The 23,680-nt window shown below is 42.9% G+C and overlaps 1 protein-coding gene across 14 annotated transcripts in view; it reads left to right on the top strand.

The window, feature by feature from the left end:
* TACC1 (transforming acidic coiled-coil containing protein 1) overlaps positions 1–23,680 on the top strand; it is an 86,640-nt gene that overhangs the window by 24,078 nt on the left and 38,882 nt on the right. For 4 of the 14 annotated variants that reach the window (XM_082715356.1, XM_082715352.1, XM_082715354.1 and 1 more), the window contains exons 2-3: positions 3,262–4,884; positions 5,845–5,960. The exons of 1 other annotated variant lie outside the window; for it this stretch is intronic. In XM_082715356.1, coding sequence (XP_082571482.1) covers positions 4,724–4,884; positions 5,845–5,960 — 277 coding nt within the window. In that variant the 5' untranslated portion in view covers positions 3,262–4,723. The remainder of the gene's footprint in view (positions 1–3,261; positions 4,885–5,844; positions 5,961–23,680) is intronic. 9 more of the 14 variants (XM_082715358.1, XM_082715359.1, XM_082715347.1 and 6 more) reach the window with 4 other exon arrangements.

Raw genomic sequence — 23,680 nt, 5'->3', positions numbered from 1 at the left:
TCTTAGTTGAATTCGATGTATCTCTTGCTCACCAGATTCCTAGATTGTGAGAGAAGACGGATACATTGACGGGTTTGTCTACCTGCCTGCCTGACCTTCCGGTTTTCTCTGTGGCTACTTCAGCCCCGATGCTCTCTTACCATCCTGGCCCTCCCCTCCTCCTCTACCTCCTCCACTCCCATCATCTCAAGAGCAGATGCTTTCTCGTTTTACTGGCTGTGGGAAACTCGGTTGCCTTAGCAGTAGGTTTTCCTGTCCTTCCCCTGTAAAAGTGTTTGCATCATGCTTGGATTGCTTACAGCTCTGATGCTTCCTGAACAAGTGGAGTGAAAGCTAAGGACACAAATTCCGATTCTGCTTCTTTACCCTCTGGAGCAGGAGCCGTCTGCTTTCTCTAGGTGGTTTGGGGCAGGGAAATGCAGTTCTCTGGGTCTCCCAGTCTTGATTCTTCCCCTCCCATCCCCCAGGTTGTTACCAGAATATTCTTTCTAAATGGAAATGTTACTTACTTGCTCAAAGCCTGATGACTCCCCTCTGTCCATCTAGGTTCCCTGGGCCACCAGGCACACTGATGGCTTTGTTTTGATCCAGCACCATGTTGGCCTCCTCAAGGTTTCAAACGATTTAAATTAGTAAGAACATTAAACATTGGAAGATGTCTTATGAAATCCACAATCTGAGTTTCTCTTGGAAGATGGTTAAATGGCAATGCTGGGCATCAGGAACTGGGTGGGGCTACCCCTTTGCCACAGCAGGCTTCTCCAGATGGCACAGCTATCGCCACGGCCTCATCACTGCCTTGCGTTATCTAGGGAGGTTCTGGTGTTTGCTCCCCCCACTACAGGATGAAGTTCAACTTGAGTTAAACTTTTTACCAGGTAAATGGGATCCATACCAATTAGGCTCCAACTACATCTGCCCCCAACGCCTACCCATTCCTACAGGCTTTACTAGAATAGCTATGCTATGAAATGGTTAGTTGTTTGCCTGTTTGAGTTTGCTTACTCTTTCATTTTATTTTGTTATTTTTTTAAAAAGATTTTATTTATTTATTTGACAGACAGAGATCACAGGTAGGCAGAGAGAGAGAGGAAGGGAAGCAGGCTCCCTGCCGAGCAGAGAGGCTGGGCTTGATCCCACCCTGGGTTCATGACCTTAGCCGAAGGCAGAGGCTTTAACCCACTGAGCCACCCAGGCGCCCCTTGTTATTTTTTTTAACTATAGAGACCCATCTTGCAGATCCCTCTGGAACATCCATTATAGGCAAAGGATGTGCCTGGCTTGGCTACACCACAATTAAGGACTGTTTCAAAGGAGTTACATTTCAGATTTTCAGGGTGTGTTGATCCAAAGCTTCTGTGAAAGACAAGAAGCAGAGGAGGGAAGAGAACAGATGGGGCCCTTTCTGGGTTTTCGGTCATTTCCAAAACAAATACATCTCGTTTGGTTATGTGGTCATGTGTTTGCAGCCATTCTGCTCTGTGATGCTGAGGACATAGCAGCAAAATGGTTTACCTTGGTTAGGATATCTATTTTCAAACATTTCCCATTCTTTCCCAGAATGACGGGAAAATCGATATGTCAGTTAGCCTCATTACTTGAACTTCTAAACAATGAAATAAATGCAAACTATTGAGTACTTACTTCCTTTATTGTTGTTCACATTAAGTCCAGGAGCTTGTCGAGGAGCAGTGTTCAGCAACCTGGGCCTTTGCTTCTCCAGTTTCAAGAAATTGCTGTATAGGTCCAGCTTTATCTTTCTGGGGCCATTACTTGCTCCAAGTTCTACTCTGTGCTAGTTCCAAAACTTGATTTCCCCTGGAGGAGTCAGGCTTTAGGAATTTATGTCATCCTAGCCAAATTCATAAGATCTACTACTAAACTAGAATATTCCTCTTCTGTTCATTTACTGAACCACCTACTAAGTATGTGGCCCTGTCCTAATATCTGGAGAAATAAAAATAAATCACAAATATGATGTGGCCCCCGCAATTTAAAAAGACTATGTTTTTATCATTGAAAATTTGGCAAAGAGAAAAGATGAACCAATGGTCCCTGCAATTTAAAAACTTATGGTACGGAAGTGAGAACAGCTATGTAAACAAATACGTTATATATCGTGTGTGAAGTGTAGGGTGACTTTACATCTTGGGGACATCCTGGTTTAAGCCTGCTGTCTGGTATAACTATTAATAATGCCCCCTTTCAAAACCATCTAAGGGCCACAATAAAGGTTTCTATTAACGTTTGGGGTATAGAGATGGTAGATGGGGGTAGAAATCAGCTTGTTTTTCCAGAGCAGACCCTTGAGCTGGGTCATGAAGGAAGTTTGGACAGTCAAAGTCCGGGAGCTCCAGGTGGGGAATAAGGGGGAGGGGAATGTGCAAAACTCTGCAGGCAAAAGGGAAATTGTTCCGGAAGCAGCAATTAGTCAGTCCAAGCTAGTTATTGTTTTCCAAATTTATCCCGTGGAAAAATTTCCCCAAGATACTTGGTAAAAGTACAGATTACCAGGTCCTGCTGGTAATCTGGATTAGTATTTTTAAAGAAGCACCCCTAGATGATTCTGGGCTATATCAAAAGTTCAGAACCAATTCTATACTGTTTATGGCAAGGAATACAAAGGGCTAGGAGTAAAGAGGAGCAGGAACAGCAAGACCAGAGCATAAGTCATCTATCATTTAGGTGGGGTGACCCCAGGTGGGAAAACCCTCAGAGGTAGAACCAGTTGGAAGACATTTACAGTAAACTTATGAAAAATGGATAGTGTGGGATCTATATGTTAGCTACAATGGGGATGCAGAGGATTGAAAAGATTTGAGAACTACTCAGGAAGAAGAAAGAACAGGATCCAGGTTATGCCAGTTACTGATTTATATTGGGTAATATGATTTCCAGGTTACAGAACACTTGTGTGAAATCCAGGAATCTAGGGAACCTTACCACCTGAGTGTTTAAATGGTGAGCCATAAACCTAAAAATACAAAAAATTGGATAATATTGTGATGTATTTCATGTGGACGCGACACAAAAAGAAAAAAAAAAAAGACTCCTGCTTGCTTCCCATTGTTGCCTCTAGAACAGTCATGACAGTTGTGTTTCTCTCTGGGAAGGAGCTGGGTGAATTCTAAAGCATCCTGACACCCCCAACCCTTTTATCTAGACTTCAGGCAAACCTCTGCCCTTCTGTTATGGTAAGACGACTTGCCATGGCTTATCTTGCCTTCTTTTTGCTTCTGTGTTATCGAATGTGTGATACAGTCATGACTCCTCGCCAGTGCCAACCCCTTTCAGGGGAGATGGGCGGCCTCCTGCAGTTTCAGCATGACTTTGTTCCTAAATTCTGGAGCTGCTCTCTCTGTGAGAAGCTGAAGTCACCTCACAGTTTCGTCGCAACTCTGGGAAATTCCAATAGTACAAGAAATGCCCTACCCAGGCCAGGAGATGGTGAAGCCTGGTGTTTGTGGTTTGTGGAGCCGGCTTCCTTGGTGCACTGGAAATTCTGAGGCGAGCGATCCCTATATGGAAAATGAAGAAAAGGCGAGGAGAGCTCTGCCATGTTCCTCAGCCTTCCAACATAAAGAGGGTTGTTATTTTGAAGGCTGCCTTCACAAGGCCTGCTGGCATACTTCTGAAGCAGCAGACGAAGTCAGAAATCAGAGGCTTAGAAGTTATGAAGAGAAAGCCTCAAAAAAGGAGAATGGGAAACCGACAGGCTATAATTTCACAGGGTAATTAAGCCTGAGACCTTTACCAGAGACCTGGCCCCAGAGCGCCCACGACTGCGGTGTGGGGAGGGACACAACATCTACAGTTCCAGCGCTTGGCTACTCTTGTAGCGTTGCTGAGGAATTTCCAAATCCGGGGAGCGACAGGGTCGGAGGTGAAGAGGCTGAAATCTTCCACGCTGTCAGTGTGAGGGAGAGAGAGAAACCTCAGACAACAGCGGCCTCAAAGTTTGTGTGTGTGTGTGTCTGTGCGCGCGCGCGCGCGTGTGTGTGTTTTTAAATACGGGGCTTCACTTTTGTGCGGTTCAATGTTACAACGCCATTAAGTCACAGTAGCAAGACGAAAAAATAAGAAGGGAAGGAGGAAAAGTCCAGCGTGCGCGGACCCAGAAAAAGGATCTTCCCGGCTCCTGCAGCTGACAGGGCTGTTGGGGGCGCCTGGGTGCTCTGCCCGCCAGAGTCGCAGCCCCGCAGCCCCCTTCCCGCAGTCCGGGCGCGACCAGAGTGGCGCCGCGGCGGGGGGATCGGGCGGGCCCGCCGAGGACTTCAAAGGCCCGGCGCTGCCGCCGCCCCCGCCCGCGCGCACTAATAGTACGGTCCAAGGGGGCGGCTCCTGGGGCGCGGCTCCCGCGGCAGCTGATGCGCGCCCCGCCGGCCGGGAGGCGGGAGCCAGAGACCCCGAGACCCGAGCCTCCCGGCGCCGCGGGCCGGGCCCTGAGGAGGCCCCAGGAGAGGCATCTTCCCCGCGGGAGGCGCCGGCGCGGGGGTGGCCGCGGCCGCACCGTTCGAGGAGGAGGACGAGGAGGAAGCGGCGTTGCCTGCCGGCCGAGAGGAAGCGCTCCACCCGGGCCCCCGACGGCGCTCGTTTAACCACATCCGCGCCTCCGCTGGAAACGCTTACAGGCGTCTGTCACCCGTTCCCTCCATTTTGAAAGGGAAAAAAGGCTCTCCCCCTTCCCCTACTCCTAGGAGCTGGAGCCAGAGGAGCCGCGCTCATGGCGTTCAGCCCTTGGCAGATCCTGTCCCCAGTGCAGTGGGCGAAATGGACCTGGTCCGCGGTGCGCGGCGGGGGCGCCGGAGAGGACGAGGCCGGAGGGCCAGAGGGCGACCCCGAGGAGGAGGACTCGCAAGCCGAGACCAAATCCTTGAGTTTCAGGCAAGTACACGCATCCCTGCCGAGATGCCGACGTGCTGCCCTCCATCCATCTGCGGCTCATTCTGTGTGCGTGTGTGTGGTCGCTCAGCCGCGTAACCATTATCATCGCAACGCTGCGTCCCTACCCGTAGCAGGGGCCCCGCTGTGCATTCGAAAGTTCAGGATGTTCTGTCCGGTGTTCCTTTTCCCCCGTTTCAGTATGAGCTCGATTCAGAACCTAACCCGGCATCTGCAGTCTTTCCGCATCCCGGTCTGCTTCAGTCACTTTCTCTCAAGCTTTGAGCCCCGCGCCCCCGCCCCTACACACACACACAGTGTCACTGATCACACCCGTAGAACTTGGGGCCCCACTCTGTGGGGAAGAAGTCGCTCCCAGGCCGTCCTGGTGTCCCTGTGTGTCCCGAAAATGCAGCCTTGGTAAAGAAGGTCGCGTGACGACAGGCCCCTGGCAGCTGGTGAGAAATGGTGGTCCTTGCTGAGCTGTCACCGAGTGACTGAGGAAGGCAGGTGACCGTGTTCTCAGCTTGGGGCCGAGTGAGTTCCAGACAGGTAGAGGCCTGCCTGAGAAAAAGGGATCGTGGCGAGAGCTGACTTAATTTTGAGGAGGAGGGGGCAATCTTAATTTTTTAAGCCTATGAGTGTAGGGGCTCTTGTTAGAAAAGGAGTCTGTTGAAAAGCGTTTTTGGGGGAATATCAGAAGAAAGGATGACCTCGGAAATAAATCGTGATGGAGAAAAGCTCCGGAGGATGGAGGAATATCAGGCAGACAGGATGCCAGGCAAAAGGCCCAGAAGGGCCCAGCAAGAAAACCCCATGGTGAGCTCCCACAGGCCAGTCCCTGCTGGGACTAGTGGGGTTGTAAAGTCAGGCAAAAATGCTGGACTCTGTCCATATGTAGACCGTAAAGGTTGTCGGAAATACCGTTGAAAGTGGTAATTCCTCATTTTTCCCCCTTGGCAGCTCGGATTCTGAAGGTAATTTTGAGACCCCTGAAGCTGAAACACCAATCAGATCGCCTCTCAAGGAATCCTGTGATTCATCCCTAGGATTGGCAGGACCAGGGGCCAAAACCCAAGGTAAAGAAAGACTTTCATTTTCTCCCTCTTTTGTTTAAAGTTTTGAAGATGTAAATGAGGAAAGGAGGAGTGTTAACTTCGGGCTATTTAAAAAGCTTTGGATTAAGTACTTACTAGGAAAGTTGTTTTAAAGCTCCTGGCTTTTTTGAAATGTTTTTGTTTGCTTTTTAGGAATGTGGTGGTCAGAGGCTTTCTTTTTAAGTAGTTTGTATATTTATATTTGCAAGATAAAATTATCATTATCAGATATTCCTGCTGCGCCCTTCCCCCCAGCCTCCCCTAAACCAAAAATATGTGTGGTAATGCAGAGGTGGAGGGAGGTATGTTTAAGTTGGCTTTGGCTATTTCTGAAGCTAAATCACTTTCTCCAGGGGTGTGTGTATGACTGGGGACAAAATTTATAGGTAAGAGTTGATTTATTTAGATAGAAAGGAATCTTTAAAATTGTTCACCTTCCCCCTCATCTACACAGGAATGGTGGTGAGCTTCTCAGTCTACCTAAAAAAACCTGGCACAGAGATTGTCTCCTAGCCCCCTCAGAGCTCAACCTTGAGCCTGCCCTTCGTCTACAAAAGCTTCTGTTGTTCCATTTAATTAGTAGAAACCTTTCTTGTCACTCAGCCAGTTTCGAGTAAAATTTCACCTGTCCTGATAGAATCTGTTTATCCACTTAATAGAGTGCGCTGTGATTCAGCAGTGAAAAAGTCTTGCTGTCACTAAGCTAACATTATGGAGGGAGATGGACCTTTTAAAGGTCAAGCAAGATATTTATGTCAGCTTAAGTATTATGGAGAAAAATAAAGCAGTGGAAGGAGAATAGGGTGTATGGGGTGGGGATAGAGACGCTGAAGGGTAATTAGGCGGAGCCTTGCCAATAAGGGAACTTAAGCAGAGCCCTGAGGGGAGATTGAGGGAACAGCCTTGCAGATTCTTGGAGAGAGAACCCTTTCCGCAGAGTGAATGGTATCTGCAAAGGCCTGAAGCAGGACCATCCTGGGATGGGGCGAGGCCCGGTGGTGGGAGGGTTTTGAGGACCAGGAAGGAGGCTAGTGTGGCTTGAGTGGAGTGACGAGGGAGGGAACAGTAGTAGCCAGTAGAACAGTAGTAGCCAGATAAAGGGAAGTCTGGAACATTTTGTAATGGCTTAAAATGACAGAAATGTATTCTCTCACAGATTTGGAGGCTGGAAGTCCAAAATCAAGGTGTCAGGAGAGCCACAGAGCCATGTTCCTTCCAAAGGTTCTAGGGAAGAATCCTTTCTTGTCTCCTTTAGCTTCTGGTGGTTGCTAGTAATTCTTGGTGTTCCTTGGCTTGTGGCAGCATAACTTCAGTCTCTGTCTCCATTACATGACAGGCTTTTGCTTTGTGTTTCTGTGCCTTCACATGACATTTTTTAAGGACACCAGTCAGTGGATATAGGGGCCCTCCTAATCCTGTATGACCTCATCTTAGCTTGATTACATCTGCAAAGGTACTATTTCCAAATAAGGTCACATTCACAGGTATGGGGAGTTAGGAACTTAACATATCTTTTTTTTTTTTTTCTTTTAAAGAGAGAGCGAGTGCTTGAGGTGGGAAGGGACAGAGGGAGAGAGAGAATCTTAAGCAGGCTCCACGTCAACACAGAGCTCCACACAGGGCTTGATCTCACCACTCTGAGATTATGACCTGCGCCGAAATCAGGAGTTGGAGTTGGATGGTTAACCAACTGAGCCACCCAGGAGCCCCTCAACATATCTTTTTGAGGGACACAGTTTAACCCACAACAGAGGGCTTTGAGCAGAGACATCATGCATTGACATCCCTTTTCAAAGAGTAAGTAGTTGCTGTCTGGAGAAGGGACTCGAGCACGTATGTCCTTGTTGAGTGCTTTCTCTTTTCCATTATCTGTCACTGTCACCCTACGATGGTGGATAGAGCCAGCTTTCAGTTATTCTCTTAACTAGTTTTTGACCTAATGATGACTTTTTTTCTAGCAGTTACCGTATTTTATGGCTTCGTGACTTCCTCACAGGTTGCTTAGGGAAGTCAGGTGCTTTGTGATAGACTTCGTTGTGGAGCTGGAATTATTGGTGAAATGATCCCTGCTTTTTGTGAGTTGATTTTGCTTTTGAATCGGGAACTTTCTCCTGTTTTCCCCCTGCTGAAAGTTTAGCCATATCCTCAACTCATCCCCGTTGCTTTTCACCATTGTTTTTGGAAGAGACTACATGGGCAAGTTTATGTACTGGAGCACTCGAGTGTGGCACTGAGCTTTACAGCACAGAAGATGCGCTTCTTCATAGCTTCCCTTTTCCTCTCTTAAGATCGGCAGATCAGAAAGGATATTTGAAAGCTGGAAAGAACTATTTTGAAGCTTTCGCATCAAATTTAAATAATGCTCACCAGACTTGTTAAGTAGCTATTTGAAAGTCTCTTTGAATTGCCCTCAGCTTGGGTGGCCCCTTCCTCACCATTCTGTCAGCTGGTAGTCTGATTCATCTTGACAAATTCTTTGCTAATTGCATAGAGGCCTGTATGGCTCAGGCCCCCAGAGCCATAGAGACCCAATTGTTTGGTTCTTCCTGTGCCACTGACTCTTTTTTTTTTAATATGTTTTGGTAGCTTCTAGCTCTTACTCTATTTCTTACTCTCTCTAAAAGGTTTTCTTTTAGAGAGTCTTGGACCAGGGAAGCTCTGTGGAATAGTAGATGGTGATTGAAGGCCATGTCTTTGGCAGGAGGTGGGGGGAGGGTGTACAGTCTGGGACATTACCACTCCGTATTAAGAAAACTTTCAATTTAGGATCTTTAAGTAATAGGATGATTGCATATTAGCCTGGTAGTATCCTGCCTTTGAGAACTTCTGCCCAACTTGTAGAAGGAGACTTAGTCCAGAGTCTTGCTGATGGCCTTGTTACACATGCACAGTAAATACAAAAATACTACCAAAACACAGGTCTGACCAGGAACAGTATTAGTGGACAAAAACTCCTCGAGACTTATTTCATGTTGAAGTCTTAATTTCTAGGCTTGGATGGTCCTCTTTCTCCTGAAATTGTTAATTGTTTGGCTCCTGATAAAGTTAGTCTTTCATATTTCTGTGGTTTCAGGTTGTGGTCCTTCATATTTCTGTGGTTTCAGGACGTGGTAGGGCAGCAGGTAGTTTATATAAGACTGTATCTTCTGGAGGGATGATTTATGAATTGTTAGTCAGGGATTGAAGTTAACATATGTAAAAGATCCTGGTTTTCTATATATAATGGTCCTCTAATGTATGGGCTGTATCCTATATCCCATACCCGTGGCCCACCAAACTCCATCAGATTCTTTGAACACAGGGAAACATTTGAAGTTGATTTTCTACGTCTATTTGAAGTTAATTTTCTTTTTCTTTTTTTTTATTTTTTAAGATTTTATTTATTTATTTGACAGAGATCACAATTAGGCAGAGAGGCAGGCAGAGAGAGTGGGGGAAGCAGGCTCCCTGCTGAGCAGAGAGCCCGATGTGGGGCTTGATCCCAGGACTCTGGGACTCTGGGATCATGACCTGAGCCGAAGGCAGAGGCTTTAACCCACTGAGCCACTCAGGCGCCCCTAATTTTCTTTTTATTGGAAGTTTTTTGGGGGGAACTTACTCTGTATAAAGCTTCTGGAGACAGAGTTATAGGCCATTCTAGATATTAAAAGGTAGATGACGTTGCGGAGATTTTTTTTAAGCCACAGATAGAAGCTGGTTTCAGACTAACTGCTAAAATAAAACTTGAACCAAAGAGGTTCCTTGAAAATACTAGAGTAGTGGCTGTAATATTTGGGCTGGTAATTCTGTGTTTTCTATCTGTCTTCCTCCCCAACAAAGACTGTTTAAGCTGCTGCTATTACTGTTCCTTCTCTTTGTCTGGGGTTGTGTCAGTGAGGAGACATCACCTGTGAGAGGATTTCTGAAGAAGGTTCAATCTCAGGTTCATACCCTCCCCCGTGTCCCCCCCCCCCCCGCCTTTTTTTGGTGGACTGTGGTTTTGTCCATCATTTTAGATTTTATTTTATTTTTTTTAAAGATTTTATTTATTTATTTGACAGAGAGAGAGATCACAAGTAGGCAGAGAGGCAGGCAGAGAGAGGAGGAAGCAGGCTCCCTGCTGAGCAGAGAGCCCGCTGCGGGACTCGATCCCAGGACCCTGAGATCACGACCTGAGCCGAAGGCAGCGGCCCAACCCATCGAGCCACCCAGGCGCCCCTCATTTTAGATTTTAAAAGTGAATGTCCTCTGCTACTAGAAGTCTCCTTACCACACATAGACCTTCATTTATAGATTGTTACCTTTTTTTGAGAAAGAAAATCTTAATTCGTGCTGAAGCTCTCATATGCCCTTGGAACAACTAGTTAAATCTACTCTGTTTGATGTGTTAATTAGATGCCTCAGTATTTCAAAGACATAGGATAGTTCTCCTGAAATAGAAGGAAAGATAAACAGGATCAATCTGCTGGTATTTACTGCTGGAGGCCTGGGGGTAATGTGAAGTTGTTTGTTGACACACTTTGTTAGTCTAGATCAGGAATTGGGCTGTGGCTCATAGACCAAATGTGGCCTGCTTCCTGCTGTGGCCAATTATTGTTATGCCTGGGAGCTGAGAATTATTTTTACATTTTTAAATGGTTGAAAAAAATTGGCTGTGTGAAAATTATATGAAATTCAAATTTTAGGGTCCATAAATAAAGTGTTATGGGAATGCAGCCACACTTGCTCATTTAGGTGTTGTCTCTTATAGCTCTTTTTACACTAAATTAGCAAGGTGTTTCTGTTTGTCTTTAGGTAGGCTCCACAACCACTGTGGGGCTCGAACTCACAATCCTGAGATTCAGTCATATGCTCTATTGAGCCAGCCAGGAGCCCCTGAAATAGCAAGGCTGAGTACTTGGAACAGAGAATGGCCTGCAAAATCCTAAAATATTAACTGTTTGGCTCTTGACAAAAATGTTTGCTGACCTAGATCCACACTTAAGATAATTTTGATAAAAAATCTAAAGCCTAAGTAATTTGAAATAACTTTATAAAGAAAGCAGCAAGGCAGTTGCCTGGATGGCTCAGTCGTTAAGCTTCTACCTTACTTAGGTCATGATCTCAGAGTCCTGGGATCTAGCCCCATCAGGTTCCCTGCTCATGGGAAATCCTGCTTCTTCCTTTCCCACTCCCCTGCTTATGTTCCCTCTTTGGTGCGGCAAGGCTATCCATGATTAATTAATGATGAAGCATGGTGCCAGGTGCCATTAGCGTGGGCCTGTATGGTCAGGTAAGGCTTTAGGGTAAGACTGGTTTAGGCTGGCTGGCTATTAGCCTCCCTTGCAAAACCACAGATGTCATTGGTCTGTCAGTGTACCTGATTTTCAATTAACTAAAAGATCCAAGGAGTTATGAATAAAGGAAATTAGGAAAGAATGAAGAGAGTTTGGGAATCATTTAATATAAGTACAAATATATAGATCTTAAATTTTTACCCTTTAAGTGTTTCTTAATTGTTTTAATTTAATGGTTTTAATTTCATTTAATGGTTTTAATTGGGTGTTTCAAAATTTATTTGATGGGTGGTGTGGTGTATTGTTAGTATATATTGTAGGATTGAAATGGTATATTTATTGGATTGTTTCAGACTATGCATATATTAAGACCTAGAATGCAAATCTTGTTAAAATGGGAGCCTTAGGTTTTTGATTCTAAGGCTTTGGGTTACATGTATAAGAAAATAGTATGTAGACATTTTTCATTAAGTATTTATTGAAGTGTTCCAGTCGAATCCATGAGTATGGCTCTCCTAAGAATTTAGTTTAACATCCTCTCCCTGTCCCTAAGGGATGGCTTTAGTAGAATTTCCTAGAAATAATGGAACTAATAAGGAACCTTAATGTTACCTAGTCTAATAGTTCAACCCCATGGCTCCTTCAACAATACCTGAAACCATCCCAATCTTTTTATTTTTTATTTTTTTATGTAATTGGCCCTTTCACAGTTGAATTTAAATTTTTGTATTATAGTCCTGTAAGATGTTTAAAGCTTGAAAACTTCAGCAGTATGGTACAATTCTTTGTTTCTCCCCCCAGATACGTTTTTAGGGACCAGGGCCATGTTTCTTTGTTGCTTTATTTATATGAGTATAATGAGCTATGTGGAGCTTCTGTGTGGTGCTCTACCCAAAGAGAAAGTTTTCTTGGGGAAAATAAAAAACTCAGGGGTGGGGAAAAGTCAGCCTGCTGAAAGTAAACATTTTAATAACTACAAAGTATTTTTCTTTCAAAATGAACAGTGAATTCAAGATCTTCTTGAGAAATGTTGTAAGGATTAAACTCATTTCAGACTTGTACTCCCCGTTTTGGGGCTTACCAGAGCATCAAACAAAGCGAGCTAGCTTACTTTGACAATTTGTGGTGGTTGAAGGCATCGGGTGTACGTGTCCAGCTGAGGACAATCCTTCCAAAATGGTGTTGCTGCCATTAGATGCTCCACTTAAAAAGAAATGGATGTGGTCTAAAGCCATTTAAATATTTAGGTGAAAGACTTCTTGTAGTGTCTTTTTCAAGTGGGGAGTAACACCCTTCATAGGAAGTCCTGGCAGCATAAACCATTTCGTTGCAATCTCCTAACCTCAGGTCAGTGATGGGAAGATCCTGGTTTATCACCCCAGAACAAAACAGCCATTTTGGTGGGGATATGATAAATGAGGGTTGCTGAACTGCCTGAAAACTGTTAGCATTGGGTTTGTTGCTTGTAAGTTTTGATCTCACCCTCACCTTTGCTTGTATGTGAACCTAATTTTATGAGTTTCCACAAACATGATCAGATCTCCAGGGGTTAGATTGTTAATGGCCAAGTGGGTATTTCATTATTTCACAAATGAAAAAATGTAACCTGGCAGTTCTGTTTGGCAGATAAACATTTTCCTAGCCAGTCCAGGTACACTCTTTCCCATGTTATTGCCAGAAATATAACAGTATATTGTTGATCTCCAGCTTTCCCATCATAAGACTCTCCCCTAGCAGACCACCTGGCTTTCTGCGTCAGCTGATATTTAGTGGATTGGAAGCAAGTAGGCTTTTTTTTTTTCTTTTCAGCATCTTACTTGATATTTAGAACATTGATGCTATGAGATAGGATGCAAGTGATCTCCATTCCAAAGATTGGGAAATCAAGGCTAGCGTCTTTACTGCTCATAGTAGAGTGGGGTTTTAAATTCAACTTTTAAGATTGCACCTCGAGAGCTTTACTGGACATATTATACAGCTTATCTCCCCAGGGCATCTGTGATTCTCTCTCTTAACTGATTAAAGAGAAAACTTATCAGAGGAAATAAAGGTTCTTAAAATGTTGCCAGGACAAGAGTGTATGATGGGGAGAGAACATCCTTCAAAAGTGAAAGTTAAGTGAATCCTGTTAAGTGAAAGTAACTTAAAAAAAAAGTTCAATTGGGGATATATATTTCACATTTATTAATTTGGCACATATAATACGTGAAATAAAAAAATGTACTTCAAGAATTTTGAATATCAGGAGTTAGTAGCAAAATTTAGACACAGAGCCAGCAACAGGAAAGAAAAAAATGTTACTGGGTAAGCAGCTCTGTTGAAAACATTTTGCACCCTTAATGCTTCGCTTCAACTCATCAGTGAGAAATTAAGAGGAAGGGGACATATTCTCCAGTAGCTTTTGGTTTCTCTCTCCCACCTGTCAGTTGTGTGTGGGTGAGAAGAGGTACGTGCAGAGATGTTTGCAGCCTCCTGGGACTCTACCTATTTTCGGATAGAAAGAGGAGTTTCTAAGAGGCCTGTATTAGTTACCCATTGCTGCATAACAAATTACTCCAAAACTTATTAGCAGCTTAGAACAATAAATATTATTTCACGTAGTTTTCATATGCCTGAAATCTGGGGAGCAGCTTAGCTGGGCAGTCTGGCTTAGGGTTACTTGTGAGAAGGCACAGTATTGGCTGGGACTGTAGTCATCTAAGAGCTTGACTGGGGCTGGAAGAACTTATCCTCAGGTAGCTCACTCCTGCCTGGCAGGTTCTTTATCATGTGCACGGACCTCTCTGTCTATGGGGTTGCTTGAGTATTCTGGCATGGCAGCTGACTAGCCACAGAGTGAGTGATCCAAGAGCAAGATGGGAATTGTAATGTCTTTTATGACTTAGCCTCAGAAGTCACAGTTATTTCCACAATATCTTTTTGGTTCCACGGGTCAGTCCAATGGCATGATTGCCAGGAGATTCATCTCACCTGGTAAATGGCACCCTCACTGGGGGCCATCTTGGAGGCTGACTAGCATAAGACTGTTTTCTATTTCTTAAAAAAAAACTTATACCAAAGGGTATGATTTCAAAGACTTCAGACTTTTTTATTATTCTCTTCCCCGGGGGCCTCTTGGTTACTTTACCCACCCCTTCCTTTTGCCCCTTTTCTTAGACTGCAGGAGCAGAAGAGACCAGAGAAATAACATGGTCTTCAACCAGGGTCCCTGACCTGTTGTGGAGGCATCTGATGTGCCTGGTGAATCGGCTGCTGTTGCTCTGTCTGGAGGCTCATTTCTCTTTTCCTTTATCCTGCATCAGCCCCCAGCTCCTGTGTGGGCGGTTGCTACTTTGTGAGAGAGGCGGTTGGTATTTTGAATTCTCCAGTAATTATTTCTGAAGAGATGTACATTCTGGTTGTTTGGCAGCAATGGGGTGAAGTTACACAATTTCACATCTCTCAGAGGAGTCCCATCTGTTAGCACGTGCTCTTTCTCTCTGCTCCTCCTGCTGCAGGAGTTGAGGATGGAGGAAAAGTCCTACAGGGAGGGCCTTCCACAGTTTCTGTCTGTGGTGGGGGATTTCTAATGTATTTGAAATGTAACCTTGAACAAATCCAGATGCCTCTGAAACTCCAGGGCATCTCAGGAGCAAGAAGAGAAGACATGTTCATTGTTGGATGGGTTTCTGGGAAGAAGGTTTGGCTGCCTGGTGGTCAGACACTCATGTTTTGTGGGCCCCTCCCTCTTATGAAATTGTCATCTTGGCCTTCCGAGTAGAGTTTGGATCTCTTTAAGTAAAACAGCATAACAAGCTGGTTTGGAAATTTGAAATATTTTCTTTATCCTTAGTATAAGCTTTTTCAGCTTATTAAGCGGCTTTCCAGATTATTCTTTAACTATGGAGTCATATTTTGCAGTAAGCCTCATCAGGAGTTAGAAGCTTATCTCAGGAGAAATGGCATCTGGCGCCTTATCTCTTGCAAAAAAACTGCTAAACTTGCCCCTGGCCCCTTCTGCAGTTCCTGAGTAGTGTTTTACTTGGTAATTAAATTTTTTTTTTTTCCCCTGGAGGATGGGGAAGAGGAAGTTTGGACAGTTTATTTGTTGCTGTCTGGGTTTGGTCAGGGGTGGGTGTGGGTGTGGAGAGGGTGTTGGGTGTTGATTTTTTTTGCTTTAAGCAGTGACATCTTAAAATTATGGCATAGCTAAGAGGATGTTCTGCATTTTCCTGCCTTGACTCACTCACTTGGAATCCCCTCCTTATTCTCATGCTTCTGGGTGACCTGGGGCCCCAGTGGTTGTCAGGGGAATGTGAGTTCTACCGCCTATACCCTGAGGTTCTACCCAGCGTTCCTGGAAAAGGCCTGCTTGTATTGTTTTCCCTCCCGCAGGCAATATAGATCGTGTCCACTTCTACTCCATTTTAAGGCTTGTGCCCTTGACTAAGTGGCTAAGAATGTATGTATATAAAATACATTTCAGCTTTGAGGTAATCAGAGGGACTGACTGGGAATTCAGATGTAAAGCTGGGGAAAAAAAAAAAAACCTCGAATTTTGGACACATGCCTAAATGCTAATATGTACCTTATTAACAGTCTCCTCAGGTCAGACCACTTATTTCCCTCCTAAAGCTTGGATTCAAACAGGGGAGGTGGGGGTGGGAGGGCAGGACCAAGCCATACATTTGAGGGAGGAGAGCTTTTCAAAGGGAAAGGGTCGAATGAAGAACAAATGTTAATCCTTTACAGCTGTTGGTTTAGAGCTGCACAGCTTTACCACTATTTACATGTACTTTTTCTGTATGTAAAAGATAATCAGTTGAGAAGGAAGTCTTTTATGTGTCACACACTGGCCCCGCATGGGGGGGCACCGATGGAATATCAGCTCTGCTTTGGGTGCTCTGGTTTGCTGTGGGGAGTAGGGCCTAAGACCTCCAGTGAGCGTAGTCTGGAGGAAGCTAGCCGGCTTCCGTTTCCCAGGCTTCTTGGCCTTCTTGGCTTCTCCAGGAGTTTTAGCAGCAAAGAGATAGTTTTTTTTTTTTTTTTTTAAAGATTTTATTTATTTATTTGACAGAGAGAGAGATCACAAGTCGGTGGAGAGTCAGGCAGAGAGAGAGAGAGAGAAGCAGGCTCCCGCTGAGCAAAGAGCCCAATGCGGGGCTCGATCCCAGGACACTGAGATCATGACCTGAGCCGAAGGCAGCGGCTTAATCCACTGAGCCACCCAGGCGCCCCCAAAGAGATAGTTTTAACATGGGAATGTGTGAGGGAGGTCTTGAAAGAAGTCAAATGTTAAAAATTAGCATTGAAAAAAAAACAACTTCTCTTCCCCAAACAAGAACAAAGCTTAGAGCTTGCTCATTGTCTTGTCTCTAGGCTGGTTCTTAAATTCTCTGTATCTGTTGTAGGAGAGAGGAGTGATGTCATTTTTTTTCACCTTTTTCCATAAATAGACTCTATCTAGCACATTATAGGCTTCCTCAAGAGAAATTTAAAATCCCAAATTGATGTGATGGTGAGACCTACACCTCTCTGAAATACGTGTCCCTACAAGTGATATATATAAGAGACTATTTAAAGCATTTTCTGAAATGTAAGTCTGTGGTGTAGTAGAACATTTTAGTAGGAATTGGAGGACAGTGCTCCCGCTCTGAGCCTTTGAGCCATATCCCTTTTTTATTTTTTAACAGTTTTATTGAGCTCTAATTCACATGCCATACAATTCACCCATTTTAAGGGTCTAGGATTCAATCATGTTTAGTATTTAGTATATTAACAGAGTTGTACAACTATTGCCTCCCTCCAATTTTTAGGACATTTCATCACCCCCAAAGAAACTCTGAACCCATTGACAGTCCTTTGCCATTCCACCCTCTAGTCCTAGGCATCTGGTAATCTAATTTGTGTATCAGTAGAGTTGCTTATTCTCGACATTTTATATAACTAGAACTATACAGTCTGCAGTCTTTTGTGATTGCCTCTGTTCATGTCCATGTTGTAGCATGCATCAGTACTTCATTCGTTTTTATTGTCAGTTAGTACTCCTGCATGGATATGCCACATTTTGTTTAGTTGATGGATGTTAGGGTTATTTCCACTTTGGGGCTATTATGATTCATGCTGCTACGAACACTTCCTGTTCAGGTTTATGTGTGGACATGTGTTTTCATTTCTCTTGGGTATGTATCTAGTGGAATTGCTGGGTCATATGTTAACTCTATTTCTAACACTTTGAGGAACTGTCAAACTTTACCCCAAAGTGGCTGCACCATTTTACATTCCTACCAAGAGTGTATGAGGGTTTCAGTTTCTCCACATCCTCAGCAACACTTGTTATCTGTCTGTTTGATTTTAGCCATCTTAGTAGGTATGATAAGTGACATCTCCTGGTTTTGATTTGCATTTCCCTAATATCTAACAGTGTTGAGCATCTTCTCTGTACTCGTTGGCTGTTTGTGAATCTTCTTTAGCAAAATGTTTATATAGATTCTTTGCCTACTTTTTAACTGGGTAATTTATCTTTTTATATTGATTTGTAAGAGTACTTTAGAGTCCCCTGTTAGATATGTGATTGTAAATATTTCCTCCCATTCTGGAGGTTGTCTTTTCACTTTTCTGGGGGGTGGAGGGTAGAAGGAAAGGAAGAGAGAAAATCTTAAGCAGGCTCTATGCTCAACACTGAGTGATCTCAGGACCCGAGCGGAAATAAGAGTTGGGCACTTAACTGACTGAGCCACCCAGGAGCCCCTCTTTTTCACTTTTTTTTTTTTTTTTAAGATTTTATATTTTTATTTGACACAGATCACAAGTAGGCAGAGCAGCAGGCTGAGAGAGAGGGGGAAGCAGGCTCCCTTCTGAGCAGAGAGCCCAACATGGGGCTCATCCCAGGACCCTGAGATCATGACCTGAGCCGAGGACAGAGGCTTAACCCACTAAGCCACCCAGGTGCCCCTCTTTTCACTTTTTTGATGGCATCATTTGATGTGTAAAAGTTTTTAATTTTGATGAAGTTGGGTTTCCTACTTTTTCTTTTGTCCCTTGACAAAATGTCCAAGAACGCTTTGCCTTTTAACCCACAGTCACAAAGATTTATTCCTATATTTTCTTCTAAGAGTTTATAGTTTGAGCTCTTACATTTAGGTCTGTGATTGATTCTGAGTTAATTTTTATATATGCTGTGGGGAGATGGTGCAGCTTCTTTCTTTTGCATGTAGATGTCCAGCCAGTTGTCCCAGCATCATTTGTTAAAGACTGTTTGAATTAATTTTGTGCCCTTGTACAAACCTTGTCAGAAGTCAATTGATCATAGATGTAAGGCATGGACTCTGAACTTTTATTGATCTATATACCTTTCCTTGTGTTTATCCTACACTGTCTTGATTATGGTAGCTTTGTAGTAAGTTTTGAAATCAGGAAATAAGAGTCCTCCAACTTTGTTTTTTTGATTATTTTAGTTATTCTGGGTTCTTCACATGTTGAATTTTAGGATCATCTTATTAATTTTTGCAAAGAAGCCATTTGGGGTTTTCATATAGGTTGTATTCAATCTGTAGATAAATTTGGGGAATACTGTCATGTTAAGAGTATCAAATTTTCCAATCCATGAATATAGGATGTCTTTCTATTATTAATATTTTTAGTTTCTTCAAATGATGTTTTATAGTTTTTAGAATACAAGTCTTGCCCTTCTTCTGTTATTTTTAAGTGTTTTATTCTTTTTGGTACTATGATAAATAGAATTTTAATTTCTTTTGGCATTTTTTTATTGCATGTGTATAAAAATACAATTGATTTTTGCACATTGATCTTGTATTTTGCAAATCTGCTTCAATTCATTTATTAGTTATAATCATTGCACATTTCATCTGCAGAGACAATTTTTACTTTTTCCTTTCCAACCTAGATGCCCTTAATTTCTTTTCCTTACCTAACTGACCTGGCTAGGACTTCTCGTACAATTTTGAATAGAAATAGCAAAAGCTGATATTCTTTTTATTTATTTATTTATTTATTTATTTATTTATTTATTTATTAAAAGATTTTATTTATTTATTTAACAGAGAGAAATCACAAGTAGGCAGAGAGGCAGGCAGAGAGAGAGAGAGAGAGGAGGAAGCAGGCTCCCTGCTGAGCAGAGAGCCCGATGCGGGACTCGATCCCAGGACCCTGAGATCATGACCTGAGCCGAAGGCAGCGGCTTAACCACTGAGCCACCCAGGCGCCCAAAAGCTGATATTCTTGTGTTGTTCTTGATCTTAAGGGGAAAGCATCAATCTTTTTACCATTAAGTAAAATACAGATTTTCATGACTGCTCTTTATGAAGTTGAGGAAGTTCCCTTCTATGCATAGTTTGTTTGGTGTTTTTGGTCATGAAAGGATGTTGGGTTTTGTCAAATTCTTTTTCTGTATATATTGAGATGATCATGTGAGTTTTGTCTTCCATTCTGTTGCTATGGTATATTACTCTAGATGATTTTCAGATGTTAAACCAACCTTGCATTCTTCAGATAAATCCCACTGTTTATGATGCTTAATCTTTCTTATGTGTTGGTGGATTCAGTTTGATAGTATTTTGTTGAGGATTTTTGCTTCTGTTTTCAATAGGGGATATTGGTCTATAGTTTCTTTCTCTCGTGATAGCTTTGGGTTTGGTTTTCAGGGTAATACTGGCCTGATAGAATGAATTAGGAAGTCTTTTCCCCTCATATTTTTTACAAGAGTTTGTGAAGAATTGATATTAACTCATATTTTTTTTTAAGGTTTTATTTATTTGAGAGAGAGAGAGAGAGAGCATGAGCTGGGAGAGGGGCAGAGGGAGAAGCAGATTCCCTGCTGAGCAGGGATCCTGATGCAGGGCTTGATCCAGGACCCTGAGATCATGACCTGAGCCAAAGGCAGACACTTAACCAACTGAGCCAACCAAGCACCTGATATTAATTCTTTAAATATTTGGTAGAATTCACCAATCTGATCCAAGTCTTTGTGTGTGGGGGGGTGGAGGGAGTTTTTAATTTATCAATTCAGTCTCTGTCTGTGTTTTAGAACTATTCAGATTTTCCATTTCCTCTTAAGTCAGTTTCAGTAATTAGTGTCTTTCTAGGAATTGATCTACTTAGATTATCTAAGTTATCTAACTTGTTAACCTACAGTGTCTCATTTTTAAGTGGAATTAATAAGCCCTGCTGTGCCTTTTTTACAGGGTTGATTTGAGGATCCATTTGGGTAATGTTTTGAGGATCAGATAAGTGAAGTATTTTTTTGTTGTTGTTCTAAACTCTTAGTTCTAGGAAAACACTACTACTGTCTGCGATTTAGTGTTTATACTGTGCTCCTTTTCTGTCATTACATTTCAGGGGATTGATTGTTGCCCTTGTTACAAAAGGAATATGAACTAAGTTTGGGTTTGAGGGGGAATTGAAGTGATTTGGAGACCTATTTCTGCCTGTGCCCTGGGGAGTGGTAGAACAAATACATGAGTGCCACATTAGGAAATCAGTTGTGGGCTCTGACCCATTCTGCTCTGAGCCAGCACTGAGAACAGCTGTTTACTTTCCTCTCTGAGGAAATGCTAGGCTTGGTCCAGGTGCTGATTTCCTAAGCACTCCTGTAATCCATATCTTAGATGCCCTGTATTTGTTCATCCCACCTCCTCCCAGCTTGCGTCTAAGTCAGTAATGAAGGTTCTCTTAGGGGCGCCTGTTGGTTAAGTGTTCACCTCTTGATTTTGGCTCAGGTCATGATTTCAGTGTTGTGGATTGGGCCCCATGTCAGGCTAGTGTGCTGGACATGGAACACATAAGATTCTCCCTCTCCCTCTCTTTCTGCTCCCTCTCTTCCCCTCCCCAAAAAGGGTTCTCTTAAAACACAACTTAGTCAGCTTTTAAAAATAAATGATTATTTCATATAATGCTGTAGAAAGTTCTCTTCTTTTGCTTCATAGGCAAATTCAAAGAAAGAATCACTCCTTTAGAAAGGGGAGAGAAGTTGGTGATATGAGAAACTGACTCCCTTAAGTCAGAAGTCCAGGAGCACTAGTGTTTTCTGTATAAAACATGTGATGTGGCGACCATATGAGAAGGTGGTAGTTTTTCCTCTCGCTGTTCAGCACGTGATTGTTCTCTGAAGGGGCTTTGAGTGTGGCTCTTGTTTCCTTAACAGGATTATCAGCTCCATGCACCTATTTTGTGGTCTCTTTATGCCTAGTACAGTGTATGCTGCAGGTCATGAGGGCCGGTTCATGGTTGGTTAGATGATTATCTTAGAAAATATTTTGTGATTTGATTTTAGGGCGTCAAGTCCTGATGAAGCATATGGTTTAAATTCATTAGGGAGTGGTGACATTGAACATCTGGTTTGGATCTTTAGAATATCTTAGTACTGCGGCTTATAGTCAGTTGCTGTTGTACATTTATAAAACTTCACTGTCATTGCTGGGCCTTCCAAGTTTGTGTTATTCTCTGCATATCTTTTATGTGGCCATGAATACCTAAGATCCACATTTTGGGCTCGAATAGAGAAATTCAGGCCAGGGTCTTGGTAACCAAAGGTTCTACTCTATAGTTGTATAGATTGAGGTTTCCCAATTATAAGATATATTACAACATGGGAGATTGTACAACTATCCAGTGAGGATAGACTGGAGCAGTAGGTAGGAATAGTTTCTTGTATTTGAGATGTGTATCCCAACATGGCCATATGAATTCTTCTTCTCACATCTGAGCACTCAGATGCATAGCACTCGTACTTTATTCCTAGAGACTGTTCCTCTGCTTCCTGACTCTCAGATGCCCACCCTCAGTGGATTTGATAGCATAATTAATATATTTGTGTCACACCATAGCATTTGAAACCCCATCCTGGACCCTTTCTTCCTTGACTTGTGATCCCACTTGGAGTTTCCCGTGAATGAAGAGAAATTAGATAATGGGGATAGCTCTGGAATTAATTGGGGGACTGTCTTCATGATTGAGCCATGGCCTGCCTGTGCTCCAAACTAGAATTTAGCTGCCATCCCCTCTCTCCCTCCACCTTCCTTTGTGCAACCTTGAGCATGAGTGTGTGTGTGTGTGTGTGTGTGTGTGTGTTAACCATTCTGAGCCATGATTTCTTCATCTGTGAGATGGGATTAAAAAAATAGGTCACAGGATTGTTGTGAGAATTAAATAAAGTAAAATATCTAGAGAGTCAAGCAGTTACAACAATACTGTAGTTAAGAAAAACTTTTCAGAACACTTCAAAAATAGCCTTTTACAATGAATTCTACACTTCTGTCTTGAGGAGAAGGATAGGGGAGCTAGTTGGGGTTGGAAATAGGAATCCTTTGGGGAAATGGAGACAAAAGAGAAATGGGTAAAAGGGGATTAAGTTTGGGTAAGAAGAAATTTTTGTGCTTAAAAAAGGATTCTAAGCTTCAAAATATAACTTTTATGTCTTTATATGTTTAAGTTGAATAACCATTTAACTGTTTCTTCAAACACTGTCCTTCCCCTTTCTTTTTCCATATAAATGTGTCTTGGAGATCTTATCCTGTTAGCACATACAGATCTACTTTTTGACTTAACACCCAATGGTATTTTGGTATAATGTTGCATATTTAGTGATCTTTCAGTCCTTTGTGATACCTTATAATTGCCCAAAATCAGTGTGTAGGAACCAACCCTTCAGTGAATATTTTCTTCCTTTTACATATGTATGCATGGCCCTCTTTGTGAGCATAATTAAAATAAATTCCTAGCAGTGGCATTGACGAATTAAAGAATCTATTCACTTTGGATTCTGATAGTTATTGCTAAATACTCTGAAAGATCCCACAATAGACCTACCCACGAAATGTATGAGCGTGCCTATTGGCCCCCTTATCTAGCAGCTGCTACTGGTATTATCAATATTTTAATTTTTACAAATTAGATGGGTTGAAAAATGGTATCCTGCTTATTAATTGTGTGGAAGTGAGCATATTTTTCAAAAAAGTTTTGGCCATTTTTTAAAAAAATGCTTGCTTGCTTGTAGCCATTATCATATAGAACTTAATCTCAGTGGTTCAGTGGAAAGCGCCGGGGATGGTGGATTTTTTTTTGTTGTTTTTGTTTTGTTTTGTTTTGTTTTGTTTTGTTTTGTTTTGTTTAGTGGAGAATGGGGAGGAGGATTTATGGTCTGGTTGCTCACCAAAACTGCTTGCTGCTTCCCATTCGGAGATTCCTTAAGACAGGAGATTCTGTCTGTGTGTCCTCTTTAATCCCCCTTTTAATTGTGTAAGTTTTTGTTTGTAAAATGCTCAGTCACCATGCCTGACACTGTAGTCAGTGCTGCTTCCTCCTTTTTCTTCCCTTTCATTGTTTCTTACAGGACACCAGGTCTTGTGGGTGGCCGCTTCTCTGCTGTCTACTGGGGCTTCATAACACCTGACCTCCAAATGCCGTCAGCTGAGACCAGGGTCACTGGGCACGCTAGTGGTGTGCATCCCC

Source organism: Mustela nivalis (genome assembly GCF_964662115.1).
Source record: "Mustela nivalis genome assembly, chromosome: 20".
Taxonomy (NCBI): Eukaryota; Metazoa; Chordata; class Mammalia; order Carnivora; family Mustelidae; genus Mustela; species Mustela nivalis.
This window is presented reverse-complemented; position numbering and strand designations above follow the sequence as displayed.